The sequence below is a fragment of the Apus apus genome, chromosome 10 (genome assembly GCF_020740795.1).
Source record: "Apus apus isolate bApuApu2 chromosome 10, bApuApu2.pri.cur, whole genome shotgun sequence".
Taxonomy (NCBI): Eukaryota; Metazoa; Chordata; class Aves; order Apodiformes; family Apodidae; genus Apus; species Apus apus.
Window position 1 is genome coordinate 10,568,525 of NC_067291.1, and position 18,414 is coordinate 10,586,938.

At 40.4% G+C, this 18,414-nt stretch overlaps 1 protein-coding gene across 2 annotated transcripts in view; it reads right to left on the reverse strand.

Moving 5' to 3' along the window:
• FBN1 (fibrillin 1) overlaps positions 1–18,414 on the reverse strand; it is a 151,689-nt gene that overhangs the window by 33,494 nt on the left and 99,781 nt on the right. Inside the window, exons 30-36 of one of the 2 annotated variants that reach the window (XM_051628288.1) lie at positions 15,910–16,035; positions 14,958–15,083; positions 4,944–5,066; positions 4,250–4,372; positions 2,411–2,536; positions 703–825; positions 2–124 (exon numbers count right to left, since the gene is read on the reverse strand). In XM_051628288.1, coding sequence (XP_051484248.1) covers positions 2–124; positions 703–825; positions 2,411–2,536; positions 4,250–4,372; positions 4,944–5,066; positions 14,958–15,083; positions 15,910–16,035 — 870 coding nt within the window. The remainder of the gene's footprint in view (position 1; positions 125–702; positions 826–2,410; positions 2,537–4,249; positions 4,373–4,943; positions 5,067–14,957; positions 15,084–15,909; positions 16,036–18,414) is intronic. The other variant, XM_051628289.1, reaches the window with a different exon arrangement.

Genomic DNA, 18,414 nt, shown 5'->3' on the forward strand with positions numbered 1-18,414 from the left:
CCTACACATCCAACTCGGGTGGGGTTCAGCTCAAAATCTGGAGGGCACTCGCAGGTGTAACTACCAGCAGTATTGACACATGTGCCACTAATGCAGGTTGTGGGATCTGCACATTCATTAACATCTGCAAGGAAAAACAGCACATGGTAAGCAAATACAATGCAAACCGTTGATACATGAGGTATCATAGCCTGACCACCTCAAATCCATTAGTTAATGTGATCCTGATCTCCAGAAAGCTCTAAAAAATACATATGCATTTTAGAAGGACGGTAATCTGAGATGAATTCAGCACTTGGGGAGGCAGGGGGGAAGTGTTTTTCCTGGAAAACCAATCTATGAACTAAAATTAACATGAGGTACTAAAAAAGGGAAAAATACAAGACAAGGTCTTAGCTTACCATCCAGTATTGGGAATGGAAACTAGAAAGCAAAACACATCTCAGCCTGGGATATGTGGACAAAGTTCTCTCTCTCTGTTTATGCCCTTCTTGTCTTAAGCCAATGGGACATCAAAGGTTGGCAAAGAAGAGGAAAGAGGAGTGTAGAAAAGGCAAGAAGGAAAACCCTGTATTATACAGTAGGGAAGTTTATATTTTCCTAGATTCAGTCTGATTTGTACAGCTTTTTAAAAGGATTTACTAAGAGCTGACCGTGACACTAACAGAAAATGTAAAGCATGTTGTTCAAAATTCTCTTTACCTGTGCAGTTACCACCACTTCTGTCCAACTCATAGCCCACTTCACACTCGCATCGGAAAAGTCCAGGGAGGTTGTGACAAGTACCATAGACACAGATGTTAGGAAGTGAGCACTCATCAATATCTGAGGAACAGGAGAGGAGAAATATGAGGTTTATCTCATTTTTTTAAAATATAGACAAAAAACTGCAAAAAGGTTCAGAAAACATGGGCAAAAGGCTCTTTCCTATGCCACTGGAACCCATGCCAGAAAAAAACTGAGCTTATCAGTGGGCTAATCTGGCAAGAAGCAAAATGAAACATGACAGGAGATATGTTTTAAAAAAATTAAGTTCATTCTAAATTGGCAGTCATAAGCACAAAGCTGGATATCAGCAAAGCAAATGCTTGTGCCCAAAGGTGAATTTGATACTCATCTTCAGGTTTCTGCATTTGACAGAGCTCAAGTCTGGCGAGTGGAGCCCACTTCAGTGCCTTTTGTCCAAATTACTGCACCTGAATCAGTATTTGCTGAAAGCCATATGCACTTCACAAAAACCAATAAATTTGATACAATTAAAAAAAGTGCGTGTTTGCAGAGGACCTTTAAAATACTGCCTTTAGTGTACACATCTGAGCCATCAAGGAAAGCCTGTTTTAGCAACAGGAGCTAGGCTACATGTAAGCTATTTAAAATTAGCTAGAAGGTTTGAAAGTAAGCTGTTTCATGAAACATTACAAAACCTAATATTGTTTTAGTTTACACAAAAATTCAATCTCAAATTATTTGTCTTGGTAGATTACTAAAAAAAATACACAGAACACTTTTCAGGGGAAAAAATCCTATTTATAGTGACATACTTATGAGCTCTAGCAAATACCAGTTCCTGTGAGTTATTACTATGTCAGATGTTTGTCCAGGTTGGACGAGGTTTTGTGCAACCTGGTCTAGTGGTAGGGTTCCCTGCTCATGGCAAAGGGGTTGGAACTTGATGATCTCTAAGGTCCCTTCCAATCTCAATGATTCTATGATTCCATTATATGGCTGCTTCTTCTTGACTGACTTAACCGACTAGCATTATTTCAACTGAGGATTTCAAAAGTTACAATCAAATAGATGATCTTAATCATACTGGCAACAGTTTTATTATTTGATTTCTCTGAGTCTTCACATATGCAAAGCTCTTACGAAAGAGTTGTAAACAGTTAACTGAGCTCATTTTCAAAAGTGAACACTCATGGGAATTTTTTAAACATTTTTTGTGATCATATAACCTTGCTGCAAGGCTTTATGACTGCCTTACACAGAAGCCCTCAGAGCAGTCACTGTATTAGCTACCAAATCAGTGTTTTTCAGGCTCATGTACACCAAGACAAGGTAACAACTTTTCCTGTTTAACTGTTATGAATAAAATGAAGAACTGGGTACAAATTGACCGAGATGAAATGGCGGCCGACAGTGCCACTTGGATCATTAATCAGACCCACAAATAATTTGTCATAAAATAGGCTCCAGTGTTCTCCGTATGTTCTCTCTACATACAATAGGTAGATGAACATCTAGAGGGCCCATAGTAAAGGTATAAACTGAAATAAACCCAACTACTATTCAAAATTTTCATGCAGTTCTCAGTACAATCACAACTGCAACCAGTTCTAAAATTTTTCAAACACAAAACATTACTAAGGCAGAATTTGTTGAGTGTTGTTTAAAGCTTACAGAGAATTACCTTCACATGCTTTCCCATCTGGACTTGGCAAAAATCCCATATCGCATTCACAGCGATATCCCCCAGGGGCATTGAGGCACTGCCCATTTTCACAGAGATTCAAGTTTTCTGAGCATTCATCCAGGTCTGTAAAAGGAAGAGAAATTGCAGGTTTACAGTAAACATGGTTTTCTCACCAACACTTGTATCAGCTGAATCATGCAGTGTTCCAAGAATTTGAGTTATTCTATTAGCTCTGAACCCTTGCAGCAGAAACTCCAATCCAGTGATGTGCAGAGGCTATTACATGTAACAGCTTGATTTATTTCCTACATGTTGAAAATACAGCTTCTAATCAAAAGGAAAATCAGAGGTACAGACTCCTAAATTAACTACAGTTAATAACAATTGGAGGCAGTACACACGGTCAAATTTAGACTCTGAATGAGCACATGAATTTTATTAGTTATTGTTTCTATTACAACAAAGCCTAGAGGCAGCAACAGAAAAAAGAGGTTTACTGTGCAATGAGCAAGCGTCTGGTAACAGGCAGTCTCCATGCTAAACATACAAAAACTGACAAAAAGTGGCAATGAGGTGAAAATAGCTTGATCAAAATTAAACTGCAGATTAACACCTGATGAGTAAAACAGCTTTGCTACTGACCTATGCTGCCTTTCAGATAGCTTGTGGCCCTTACTCTCTAGCTGAAATTTTATACATCACACAAACACTCTACTTGTTGCAACAGAGTCTGGCTGGCAGTGTGAGCTTGTAAAAATCCATGACTGGCAAATATAGTATGTACCAGGGTGAATGCTGCATGCTTTGGCAGAGGGCTTACAGACCACTTGCATTGTCTAGTTTGAAGTCCCAGCCACCTCCTGAACCCATGAAAAATAAAGTATCCAAAGGAAAAGAACAAAAAGAAATAAAAAAATTGAAATAAAAATTCTACTGATTGCAGAAACTCTAAGTGCTCCATTTGAAAGATGTAGTTTCTAGACTTCTGGATATCATCATATGGGAAATAAAGGAAAAGCACCGGGTTATGGAAGCCACTAAGGAAGCTGAATCAGATCAAACAGTAAATTATACATAGAGAATTAATAATTTATAATTTGGGATGATTCACATTCAGCCTTAAACCTGCTGAGCCAGATTCTCAGATGCCATAAAAAAAACCTGTAGTTGATAGAATGCTGCTGATCTGCACCAGCTGAGAACTAGCTTAACAGCTGCCTATCACATGGCTTTATTCCAAACAGGGTCACTCTCCATGCAGCATCACCAGTGACACTGATGTCCTTAGGGTAATAGCAAAGCTTCCTGTGACAAAGCTTATATGAGCTAATCTTTCTTCAAAGCAGGAGACTAAAGTGTGGGTGGGAAACATCTCCCCAGCAATGTTTTATAACCACATTTATAATTTATAAAATGAGGTTTCAGAAGCAGGTACTTCCATCATTCTACAAGTTAGCACTGTGTCCTCACACTACCTTTCAGGATGATGCAGTAAAGAGGGCAGAGAGCACACACTCACTTGTGGAAAGAACAAATGGTTTTAGACAATTTTATGAGATAATGTTAATGCATGTGCCCTGTTACTTAAATACTAAGGTGGGTAGCCAACCGACTGAATCGCTAACTAGGCAAATTATACGATCAAACATTGTTTTAATAAGTTTGCCACCCACTCCAACTAACAAGAGAAACTCAATGAAAACTTGCATTTTATCAAGTGAAAAAAGTGGGTGCTTTAGACTAGGTATAATAGACAGTATTTCTTTCAAGTTATGGCAACTTTGGTGAAGCAGAAGACAATGGAAGATGACATAATGCTTTCCTACAGAAGCTCACCTGTGCAAGTGAAGCCATCCCCAGTATAACCTTCCTTACACAGGCAGCGGTAAGAGCCCATTGTATTCTTGCAGTCAGCATGTGGGCTGCACATGTGGGTTCCATTGGAGCACTCATCCAGATCTTTGAAATAATAAATAAAAGGAAAAAAAGCAAAAAAAAAAGCAACATTAGTTAAAAAAAAAAGACACAGTGAATACCAACTTTAAATACCTTAGGGCACACAGAAGCTCTACTTTAAATAATCTTCCATAATAAAATCCACACATATGTGGGGCCATCTGACTGGAAAAGCAGGCCCAGCTTATTCATAGCCCAACAAAGTAATCTGACAAGGTAACTGTGAGTGAAGAAGCTGCAGGGCACTCTCAAAACTAAGACTTGTACCTTGTTTTCACAGGGAGCACCAGGAGACTTCTCACTGCCTCCTAAGAGCTGCCCTCAAGGACACAGCATCTCTCTCCATGGTCCAGTCTCCTTTCACCCTCCCATAAGCCAAACATGAGATAATACTGGTTTCACAGTTACCATGGTGGAAAATCTGTCCTCCAACAGATCATGTCAAATCGACCTAACAAGCTTGATAACCATTTGACGTCTCAATTTCCAAGTATGGAATTGTTGGGGATTTTTTTCAGAATTGCTGTGCTCCAGTTTTGGTCTGACCCTAAAAATAAATACATGTGACCCTCACCTGTGCACTTGATACCATTTCCAATCCAGCCAGGGCCGCAGCTACACTTGAAACTTCCCGCTGTGTTTGTACATATGGCGTGTCTGTCACAGTTATGGGCTCCAATCTCACACTCGTTAATATCTGTAAAATCACAGAAATGTTTGAAGAGCTCATGGATCAAACTTTCTCATATCCAGAGAACTGATACTGGAATTTCTCAGGATAGACAATGTGAACATGAAAGCAAGTCTGCATTTCTTTATAATGTGACATTTAAAAATGAAGCAGAAAAGAAAGAAAATCACAACAAAGGAAAGCAAAGGAACATGTAGCATATTTCAAACATGTGCTGCCCTACTATTTATTTTTCTGATAGGCATATAAAGCAGTACTTCTGCAGTTCACTACAAAGCCCGGGTAACCTTTATATTCAGGGTAGAAAACAGTAACTCAGGTTTTCTTTATTTTTCTAACTGGTGCACTCAGAACAAATGTGAGGCCACAGCCTTTGGGAAGAAGAGGACTAGCATCCATAAGGATTAGCACTGCAGGTGTTCAGCATCATGAGCTGTACATATGTCAGGCAGCTCTGAAATAAGCTGTGGGTCAAATCTGGTAAGAGCTAGTATGAAGACTTGTGGTGCCCTGACAACAGAGAGATACCACTACAATTTACTGGCTTGCATCTTGCCCATACCTTAACACAACTGAGGGAAAGAAGATTACTTTCCCATCTGCCCATCTTGGAGCCTGGAGAGTGGGACTCAGGTGGCTCTACATTGCACGGGTTGCTAAAAGGTCTGAAAGGCCACTCTGCTGTCTAGGGACTCCTAGAATGCAGCATGCCCACAGCCCCCACCATATCTGCAAGGACAGTAATGCACACCAGCTGGGCACCACCTGTAAAGTCCTCCTAGGATTATCCCTAGACAGTGAATGAGGCCAGGTTCTGCTTTGTCAGAGACTGTCTGGAAGGTGGAGGATGAGCTGTACCATTGTATTTACCATAACAGCTGATGGACACAAATATCATCAGGTATGCAGCTTATTAAGAACTCAGGAAACCTAACACAGTGGAAAACGATCAGCATCCTTGGAGACACCAGGCAGCAAATAATCTAATCTTCAACACATGCATTTGTGCCAGCACATTCTATTTCAGTACTTGCTATTTTCACCTTATTTTCATTCTTGGGCATTCTCTGGCAATGTCAAATGTATAGACAGAAAAAAGTAAACTGAACTCCATTCTTCCGTGTCATAAAACAATATTAATGCCCCATGTAAGGACTTGGAGAATGTATAAACTCAAAGGCAAAGTTTTCAGAAATTACTAGTGGTAACTAAAACAAAACTGGCAGGAATTTTCTTAACCATTTGAGCTACAGATTTTACAGTGCTCTCTGTAATGGAGCCCTCTTTCACTGTGCTTTATTTCTATGCAGGATGTAAAATATCTAGAACTCACATCAAACCACTTCATACTTAGATCCATTTTTCAGCCTTTTCTGGTGCTTTTGCTGTTGCATTAAGTCAAATCACCTCATTCTGTACAATAGGCGATGGGAAGGAAAAACACACTCACAACTCTGCTGGATTCAGCACACAAAAACCCAGTTCAGACTTCTCTTGAGAAGATCATTAAGAAAAGGTATCAACCTTGTGACATCTTCTGGGTTTCTTAGTGCAAACCCACAGATTTCACTTGCATTACCGTTGTACCTAAAAACAATTAGCTCTTTAAAGAGGGCAAGAGGAAACTGTCCAGGTAATAACTTCCTTTGTGACCCTTTCTTATGGTTTTTCAACCCACTCTTCTTTAGACAAAAGGGTCTGTGTCCTTTCTGTATGCCCTTTTCACAACAGTTATTCATGCCTCTGAGAAGCAGAAAACATACATCTGTCATCCTACAATTCAATACTCAAATCCACAAATTATCCAAACCCACAGCTGATTTGGGGTTTTTTGACTTGGTGGGTTGGGTTTGTGTTTGCAGGTTTTTTTAAGTCTGTATAGCAGAACCTTACTGTTCTGGGTTTCTTTCTAAATGAGGCATTGCTCTGAATCAAAACCCCAGACATGAGTATTCCCATAATCTGAATGCTTAAGTCTAGATACAGATCTAAATCTGGCAGCTGGAATCTACTATTAAGGATTGTTGACTGCACCAACAAGCCTGAAAACATGCAAATGGACACTTACTTTTATAACTTAAAATAAGAGTCAGGAGCAGCTAATCTCAGAGCGTATTTGCCTTTAGCATGTGCAGAAACTCATATGAAGATAACATCATCCTAAACAGGAAACTAGTGTCTGTCAAATCTTGAGGGTGGTCAGAAAAAAAACCTTATTTTGGCTTGGACTGAAGGGAAAGACTAGAAGGAATTTCAAGAGGTCAGCTACAGTATACACTGACATAAAAAAGCTGAGGCAAAAACTATATTTAAAACTTCACATGATTTAAAAACCCAAACTGTTAAACCACTGCTAAAAACTAATATTCCACTGTATTTGATTATTTGATGCTTTGTAACGTACAAATAATCACATGCTTCCTTATACCCTGCAGAGCACAACAAAACAACACAAAAAGCATCATCAGTGGAGAGATTTCTGCCAAGAATTTTTTTAAACCACTAGAAAACACAAACAGAAACTTGCATGCAACAGCTACACCACAATGAAGTCATGCAAAGACTCACATGTAAGGCAATCTAGAACAAACTTTTAACAATACATTAAGTGATTCCATCCCATCCCACCTTGCACTTTACACCTGGATGCCCCCATTAACATCTCCCAGTGGAGCAGCAGCAGCATCACACTAGTGCCCTTGCACTGGACACTTGTTCCCTCATTAACTGTTTGACACTCACAATAAAAAGCCTGGAATCTTTGGTGGGATGAAAGCTGTGAGCATAAATCTATATCCAAACATGGGTATTTATAATGGAATCAACTTTCTAAGAGATCACCCACTGAAATGCCATTCCACTTGCTTTTAAGGAAATCCTTAAATTCTTTTCAGCTTTTTTCCAGGAAAAAAATTCAATAGATTTCAATGCTTTTTGCCTGGGTAAAGATCAAATAGGAATTGCAACACATTTTTAATACCACCTACATTTACAGGGACATCACAAGGCTTATTTATTGATGCATGGAAAGGTTTTCAGATCCTTAAATGAAAGCTGATTGAGGCATATCACAGAATCTTAGGGGTTGGAAAGGACCTCGAAAGACCATCTAGTCCGACCCCCCTGCCAGAGCAGGATCACCTAGAGCACGTCACACAGGAACGTGTCCAGCGAAGGAGACACTACAACCTCTCTGGGCAGCCTGTTCCAATGCCCTGTCAGTCTCACAGCAAACAAGTTTTTTCTGATGCTTATGTGGAACCTCCTATGCTCCAGTTTGCACCCATTGCCCCTTGTCCTGTCACTACACATCACTGAAAAAAGCCTGGCTCCACCCTCCTGACACTCACCCTTAACGTATTTGTAAACATTGATGAGGTTGCCCCTCAGTCTCCTCTTTTCCAAGCTAAAGAGACCCAGCTCCCTCACCCCTTTCCTCATAAGGGAGATGTTCCACTTCATCATCTTTGTGGCTCTGCACTGGACTCTTTCAAGCAGTTCCCTGTCCTTCTTGAATTGAGGGGCCTAGAACTGGACACAATACTCCAGATGGGGCCTCACCAAGGCAGAATAGAGGGGGAGGAGAACCTCCCTTGACCTACTAACCACCCCCTTTCTAATGCACCCCAGGATGCCATTGGCCTTCTTGGCCACATGGGCACATTGCTGGCTCATGGTCATTCTCCTGTCCACTAGGACCCCCAGGTCCCTTTCCCCTACACTGCTCTCCAGCAGGTCAGCCCCAAACCTGTCCTGGTACATGGGATTGTTCTTCCCCACATGCAAGACCCTACACTTACACTTGTTGAACTTCATCAAGTTTCTCCCTCTGCCCAACTCTCCAGCCTGTCTAGGTCTCACTGAATGGCAGCACAGCCTTCTGGTGTGTCAGCCACTCCTCCCAGTTTATTGTCATCAGCAAACTTGCTGAGGTTACACTCCGTTCCCTCATCCAGGTTGTTGATGAAAACACTGAACAGCGCCAGTCCCAGTACTGACCACTGAGGGACTCCACTAGTCACAGACCTCCAGCTAGATTCTGTCCCATTGACCACAACTCTCTGACTTCTTCTTTTCAACCAGTTCATGATCCACCTCACTACCTGATCATCAAGACCACACTTCCTCAGTTTATCTACAAGGCTGCTGTGGGAGGCTGTGTCAAGTGCTTTACAAAAATCAAACCACATCTACCGCCCTACCATCATCTATCCGCCTAGTTACTTCTACGTGGAAGGCTGTAAGGTTGGTCAAACATGACTTCGCCTTGGTAAAACCATGTTGACTGCTCTTAATGACTCCCTCATCCTTGATATGCCTAGAGATAGTGTCAAGAATAAGTTGTTCCATCACCTTTCCAGGGATGGAGGTGAGGCTGACCAATTTATAGTTACCCGGGTCCTCCTTCTTGCCCTTCTTGAAGACTGGAGTGACATTTGCTATCTTCCAGTCCTCAGGCACCTCTCCTGTTGCCCACGACTTACCAAAGATGATGGAGAGTGGCCTAGCAATGACCTCCGCCAGTTCCCTCAGCACCCACAGGTGTATTCCATCTGGACCCATCGATTTATGGATGTCCAGACTGCTTAACTGATCCCTAACCCAATCCTCATCTACCAAAGCAAACTCCTCCTTCATCTGACTTCTTCTGGGGCTTTAGGGATCTGGGACTCCTGGGGAGAGTCTACAGCAGTAAAGAGAGGCACAGAAGGCATTCAGTACCTCTGCCTTCTTCATACCCTGTCACCAGGGCACCCACCTCATTGAGCAGTGGGCCTATATTGCCTCTAGTGTTATAAAAAACATATAAAATACCATCAGTGGCTTTGTCCCAGATTTTACTTATTTTCAAAGCTATCTGCATTTAATTCAAATGTCATTTTGCTACAACTCCTATTCTCTCCTCTCATTGCATAGCTAAGTTATAAGCCCAAATTTATGGCATTGCAATTATTTCCATGGCAAAAGTGATCTTAGACCAAACACAGTCCTGTGTAAACAGGGTAGTGAAATCAATGGAATTTATGCCTGCTTATACTGGAGCTTAATATGGATTTATATTGCCATAAGTATTTAATTATGGCTTCACAGAATGAAACAAAAAGGAGAAGTTGAGCTCTGTAGGGGAAAAATTAACTCAACATAAATATCTTTAATAAGAGCAAGAGTCCAGATTTTGCTGTCTGCATGACAGTACAAACAGTACTACACACTTCAAACACTCCAACTATTTTTGTGTAATCGTTTGAAGGGAAAGGCATTACTCAGTCTGAGTAAAGGTATCATGACCCAAAGAGCACACAGGAGGACACTAGTCAAGTCAGGGTTTCACACAACGATGGTCTATTCCCATTGACTTCAGGGGCATTTTCACTAAGGACTAAAGGAGTGAGTCATTGATTTATATCAACTGTCTCCTACATCCAGCATGAAGCTGTGACAAGCCAAGGAAAATAAAGACATTCCAATTCCAGACTGACACTGCATCCTCAGCCGGTCCCGTTGTGCCCCAGTCCTGCTGCACACATGTTCTCAGCTTTGTAATTGCACAACTCCCATTAATACTAAGGGAGTTGTCTGCCTACAGCAGATGAGAATACGCACAATAAATAATATGCAGATCTGACATCATAACAATCCCAAGCACTCTGGGGAAAAAAAAATGTCAGTCACTCTATTTTGTTGGCTCCTTCAGTTGTCTTCTCTGGACAAACTTTTTTTCTCTCCCATGAATCACAGAGGCACAAACTTTAGGGCGAGGATGTGCAGCAAAAATACACACTGTGTATACCTGTCATGTTGGCACTATGTTTGCAAACGTGGCAACCAATGGAGAGAAATGGCTAGCCAGTATCTGCACAGTGCATCTCTACACAGTCTGGAAGTGAATCATTAAACTTGGCCAGAAAGAAGCATGGGGATAAGTCACCGTATTCTCACTTAAACTCTGGAAACACCCAAGTCATTCCTCTGCATTTAAACAGAATGAGGGTGATCACTGACCCACGAAAATTCACACTTTCATCACAGGGTATGAAATCCTCACAGTACTCTTGTGTACCATTTACATTTTCTGTTAAGTTTCATCAGGACTTCAACAGTCTATGAGGATTCTTTGCAAAGTGTGAATTTAATTCAGTCTCCACCTATAAATCAGTACTGTTTGTCAGGAATTATTCAAATCCCTTAAGCATTTTCTGACTTTTTAATTTCTTTGGCGCTCTCTGTGTATCTGTGCATTTTATCGCACTGACGTTTCACTGGTATTTCAGGCCTGGGCTTGATTCCCACAGGGCCAGTCGTCTGGTGGAAGTCATAAGGCATTTCCTCCTCCTGGTCTGCTGCCCATGTAATCAGGTAGGTAAAAGGGAAGGCATTTCAGAGGGAGAAAACTGTACATTTCAACTTAGTGCTCACACAAGTAGAAAAATATATGGAAAAATTTCCCTGTTCTTAGCTTTATACCTGTAAAATTGTTTCCTCTTTTGGAATCACTCTTGAATTTTTTCAGCATACTGCACCGTAAGCACCTCTTAAAGTTTCACATGGGGCAGTTCAGTTTTTGCCTGCTATCCATCCTTACATCATCAGTCTGAGGCAGTGTGTGATTGCTGGACAGGCGCCTACTCACAATATGCTCCTTCTGTAATACCCCCATTTGGCTGGCAGCATCTTAATATTATTATCTTCTGGTATTTGGCCTGACACAGCCAGCTCCCAGATTCATAAGGGAAAACTTATTTGTTTCACTGATACCAGAACTCTCTTGTGCCATCAATATTGAAACACAATGTGTCATTAATGGCCAGAAGCCAAAGGCAGGGGAGACAGGCAAGCACATTGCACAAGTCCCAAAATGTTATGGACCTATTTCTGAAGACAAATGACAGGGCTCACATCTCTTCCTTTTACCACAACAGGTGTCCTTTTCTTTCCGTGTTTCTATCAGCCATTAAAGGGTGCAGTGTGCACTCACTCCTCCTTCACCCAGTATCATCATCATCACTGCACTACAGCAAGTCATCTTCTAGACCAAGCTCTCTAACCTCACACCCCACACCAAGGCCATAGCTGAACATCTTCCACTAGCCTGTCTCCAAACAGCACCAACATGACCCCTGCAGAGTCAGAGCCTGGCCTTAGCCCTCCAAGTCCCTGAACCTGCTGTGGAGAAATCCACCTGGCTTTTAAAGCACATATATTTTTGATCTGATTACCATCTCAGGCAACTTCTGCCCCCAAGTTCACCCCACTCAGTTTGACTTTGTGAAAAGTGCCCTAGGCCTGTGCAAGCAAAGCTCCAGCAGAAGCAAACAGGAGGTCTTGGGAGAGAGGCACAGAAAAATGTGTTCCTCTGTGAAAATATTAAAGCAAGTAAATCTAAGGCTCTACATCAACAGTGAAATATTGCAAATTTACAGGCAATTCTCCAGAGTAGGGATGAATCACAAAATACAAACACAAGTGCCAATACAGGATTTCATCTGTGCACAAGCACATTAATACTTTAAGGACAAGAAAAGCAGAGACTAGATATTTGTCATAAAGCTGGGCAATCTGGAACTGGGATTGGGGAAAACTCTGCCATCTTCTTTCTAGTCACTATGTACCATTGCCTGCCTAGAAAAATGTAAAATTAACTGCTGTAATTCAGTCTTGCCACAGTTCGCCTTGTGAATGGAAATTAAACCATTTGTAGCACTTTGCCTTGGAAACCTGCAACTACAATGTATGTTTTTGCATATTTTAAAAATATTTTTTCTGTTACTAAACTCTGTCCACATTCTTACCGAGAACCGAGGAGGGGAACTGACATCTGTGTGAGATGGGAATCTATGTCAGTGGGTGGAATCTGAGTACTCTAAAATGATTGGGAAAAAAACATGTTTATTTTGTTAAAATTGAAACAATCAGTAATGACAGGGGAGCTGAAATATTTAGACAAATCTGTAATGGAACCCAGAGGACATTATTCAATATTCTCATGAAACAGAGATCCTCCCCAAAGTGCTGAACACATTTCTGTACTTTGTTTTTTTTTTTCTCCCACGGGAGTTCCTAAAAATTGTGAATGCTTTTGATCTGTAAGACAAGATTTGAATCCTGTGGGTCAAGGTGCTGTTGGCAAGGTCTCTCCACAAGAAGTCTTCAAGAATGCTCTTATGGGTTGCCACTGCAAAGCCTAGGAAGTTCACATCTTCTCTGCTGTACTACTGTGCAAGCATGAGGTGGGGAACTCAAAAGGTCTCCACCAGTAAATCAGCCTTTTAAAAAAACAGAATGTAAGAATCTGCACACTGCAGTCACAATGGGAGTTTCTTTAGCATGAACTCAATCTAGAAAGTTCCTGCTTTTCTTCCTCCCTTTTCTTATTTACATCCAAAAGATTTGGTGTTTTATTTTTGAGTACAGATCTATCTCACTTTTTGTCTTAGATGACTGGCCTCTTTCAAACTACTGAGTCTCTCTACAACATCTGTTGTAATTAAGGTGTCCTGGTGGCTTTCTTGGTGAGTGCCATTGTTCCTGGGGCACCAGCATATAGCCAAAAGCAGCAGAAGATGGGCTGAAGGACAGACAAAGATGTGCCAGCTTGTGGCAAGAGCCAACATAGCAGACAGCATCCATCCAGAGGGCAGGGCTTGGCTGGGACCAGGAGGAAGGGATTTCCCTGCCTCTCTGTTAACAAAGAAGTATTGCCTGGGACATTTGCCACTACCCTGTGTCACATGATGCCAAAATGGTGGCTATTTCCAGGCACTTCCCCAGAAGCCATACCTCAGTCTCCTCCCCTGCCTCCATGACCTTTCTCTGCCTTTTGCTTTCTACTAGTCGCTTCATGTTCCCTGACAGCTCCTGAACACCACCCATTAGACTAGGAGTGATACTGCGCCATGTGTAACTGATCAGCACAAAGGTTCTCAGGTCTACAGTACTGAAGATCTTCACATAATTTAGCAGGGAAACAAAGAACACTGAAATGTTGGTCTACAGGGTACAATTAGGGATTTCTTGGATTTAGATCAGTTCATAAGTGAGTCAAAGGCAGCTGTTCCTAATGCACATCTATTCATCCTCAGTCCAATATGCAAAATACAACTCCAGCTCTCAGATTTCTACAAGAGTTGTAAAAAAACAGCTTCATGTATTTGGGGCTCTTACAGAAATGTATTATTAACTCTGTACAATAAGGGCAGACTAAGAATAAAAGTTTGATTGAAAGACATTGCCAGAAATGTGTTTACCCTAAAAGTCTACATTAAAAATTATATTAAACATATGTTTGCATTCATATTTGGACAAAGTCTAACACCTTGGCTTGAGACACCAGCACTAGTATTATTAATATCATGCCCTTGGAGCCTGTATATTTGAATCTCATTTCAGCTTGCTGGAAATACATGAAATAATGCAAATTCTGATTTGGCTGATATCATGTAGTTGAGTAGCTGTATTGCTGCCACTTTGCAAAAACTGAACATTTATTTTAGCACATATTTCAAGCTATCTGTGTTTGCCAAAATAATGCTTGGAACAGATACCTGTTATTTGCATGCATAGTATACAATTAACTAATCCAAATGCACTGAGGTCCTCAGGAGTCTGTCAATTTACAGGTAATGGCATTGTCTGTTTTCTTAGACCAACAGCAATGCAGTGATGTACCCAATTTTGTTCCCAGTGGACATTTTGCCACTTGTTTGAGCAGAAGCAGCATCAGGCTGAAAGCTGTGCCACTGAAGTTCAGCAGAACACAGCCTCTGCAAATCTGGATAAGAGATGCAATACTTAGCACAAATAAGTGAAAAGAAGCACAGTGAGAGGCAGTTTGGAACACTGAAGAAAAGGGCATGCAGACTCACAACTTTAAGTTAATAATCAAATTTTAAAACATACCTGTGCAACCAGTTGTGCCTTTCTTGCCTGAATATCCCATATCACAGTGACAGATAAATGAGCCTTTTGTATTCTCACAGGTTCCACTCAGACAGATGTTTGGATGCAGATCACACTCATTAACATCTAAAAAAAACATTAAGATTTAATAGATTAACATTAAGAAATAAAATTCTTGGAAATTAACTGGCAAAATCTCCTGAGATATGATCTTCTGGTACAAAAATAAGTCTACACATGGAGGAGAAAACTGCCTAGGTTAGTTACTCCTTACCTAGCATACATTTTGGATCTGGTTTAACACTGCTATATTACCCTATCTGTATTAACATGCCTTTAATTCCAACTTTCCTTAAAAATACAGACTAAGATTCAGCACATTATCCGAAGAATTACTATGATGCTTTCTACATATATGTGTCTGTGTATACACATTTATAAATGCTTACATACATTATCTAGTTTTGTACAAACATTTCTCTTGAAATGCCCTCCAGATTTTTAATTTAAATGTGAAAATTTGGTTTTGGAGATACACCATTTCATGACTTCGTTCTACCAAGATACAGCACTTGCATATAGTTTTGTCTTAAGAGATGAGTTTAAATTAGCACTGTTGATTCATCTTGCTAGAAATTTCCCATGGCACCACCCATCAGCACTTCCTTTCTGCAAGCACACTTCTGAGCTGCATAAAAACCTCATGGAAAGAGGACCCAAAGACTCAATGCTATTGATCATCATGTTTGCAACCCAGTCTATGTGGATGCACAGAGATTACACCTGCATTTGATGAACAGCATTTGTGCAGTGGGGGTGGTGCTATGATCACGTGGCCAAAATTAGGGCAGAAGAGCAATACTCTACATATCATTGCCTACTTGTAAATAGTACCTTAACAAATAACTTTTGCCTAGTTAATGCAATTGGAAAATAGTGTACTTCCACTTACCTATGCAAGTCTTCATGTCTTCAGATGCCATGAATCCATCATAGCAAAGACACCTATATTCTCCTGGGATGTTTGTACACTGGCCTCCATCACAGATGTTAGGATTGTCTTCACACTCATCAATATCTACAGGGAAAAATCCGATTAAAATATGCTACCAACTAACCGTAATATTGGCAAGAAAACTTTGTAATGCTCTAATAAAGATTAAATCCTTCCAAATAACTGAATAGAACATTGCAAAATTGTCCTGATGTGTAAGTGCCTCAACTCCAGCTAAAGTCAGTGGCAAACACTCCCCTTCTGACTGCAACGGGAACAGGAGCCAACTTTGTAGGTAAAAAAAGTCACTGACAGAAAAAAAATACAGAATCTTTGTCACACCAGATGGCCACAAGCAACTGGAGATTCTTTAATACAATCCATCATTGTTGAAAAGTCAATGTAAGCTCTGAAGTCAAATTCAGTGACAAAACTACTGGACTTGACACAGCTTAAAAAAAGTCAAAATGCACACAGGATACCTCTACACATCTCAGAGGTGGTGACAAACTGCAAACACAGAGTTGAACTCACGATGGCCTAATTACAGTCCATACATTTGTTTCACTAAGAGATTTTAGGGTGTTTTTTTTAACAGTTCTGGCTAGGCCAGCCATATAGTTACAACCCCTAGCATGTCTGTTGTTTTCTCAATTCATTATATTGGCCACCACTGCCTGAGGCCAAGCTGCAGAAACAGACACTATTATATTCATGCAGCCATGGAATCTTTCAGAGTACCCGGGGGTGTATTAGGTAAATTTATAAAAATCCCTAGAATCTCGCTGTGTCAGCATCAGTGCAGACGAGCAAGAGCAAAAATCAGAAACTCTGTCCAGTGATACCATGGGAAAAAAATCAGCACAAAAAGGACTAAATTCAGGAGCCCCCTTCCAAGAGAAAGGGTGTATCTCATTATCAGACCAGTCTATTGTGGATTGCAGTAATGATGCAGCTGCAGAAAATGAACTCACTTTAAGTTAAAGTATTATGTTCATTATTCTTCTGCATTTCTAGCAGCTAGTGCTTGTATGGATACACAAGTTCTGCAAGGAAGAAGGCTGACCAGTCCCTTTTCATCTTAACAAGCAAGTAATGTTGGCATGGACATTAGCCTGGAGATGTTAATTTGGAATGGAATTTGAATTAACATGCAAAATTAAGCTCTAGAAATGGGGATAATAATGACAGAAATAAAGAACTTTATTTACTAACTTGTCATTGTACTGATTTCACAGTTGGGGGAAAATCAGCTGACAAAGAACCTGTTGTTTCTCCTAATTGATCTGATTATTTATGCATAACCTCACCAATTCAAACCTGACCTACTACTGAACTGAACAGCATTCTTACTAGCTCAATTATCTAGAAATGTATTCCATAATGGCTTCTAGCTTTGTGTGATGTTAAAGATAAAAGACATGTTCACACAGAGAGCAAACTGAAAATGTAAAATAAGTATTTGACATACTCAGATCACAGTGTTATTTTATCTTGTACTAGGCACAAACATCTAACACAATAAAACCAGATATTCAGTTCAATGAGTAGAAAATATCATAAATGACATATTTTCTTACTTTTCACTCAGTTTGGGCAGAGGAGAAATTTCAGCATGTACATTTTGAATATTCACCAGGTATTTATAAACATAATTAACAACTCTTCAAGACCAGGTGGCTGTATTCTTAGGTACTAAAAGGGGCTGTGAAAGTGACCCCTCACATCTTTGGATATTTTCTTAGGTAGAGTTTTTGACTTGACATCCAAAGGTGTCTGGTGTTTCTGATCCTTAAACCTTTTTAGGTGCTGGCTACTGCATTCAAGTCTTTCTTAGAGGGTGGTATGAAAATAAACAGCTAATGGCTATTACTGGCTGGCCTATGAATGAAATTGTATTTTTCAGAGTCAAGGCTGGATATAAATATGCAAAAATGCAAAACTAAGATGCTTTTTTTATTCCTCACCCAATTAAGATATGACTGCAAACTTCTAGGGACATGTTTTTATGGTCAAGTTAATGTGTGGACAAAACTACTAAGAATCCATTCCCTTCCCACTGCAAAGGCAATTGCTTCCTCCCTTTTTAATTTTGAGAAGGGAAAGATGAGAGTTTTCTATTACAAAGTTTTTAGTTTAATACACAGGAAGGTGATCCACTCTGGTTTTGAGTTTAGAGATCTTTGAATGGCTAAGAGCAAGCAGGAGTAAAGCACAGAACTGTTTCTAGCCAATAGACTTGAGATCCTTAAGACTGTCCAAACATACACTTGAGTGATTTGGTCTCCAGTCAAGCCAAGAAGATGAAAAAATGGAAAGGTGGCTCAGAGAACCCTGCTCCACCCCGCTCCCTCTAACCCTGTCACTTGGGTTTAGATTTTGGCTGAGGCACAATTTTGATCAACTGGCCTTATTTTTGCATTGAAAAAGTGCCCCAAACACTGGCGTTTGGGCAAGTTTTTG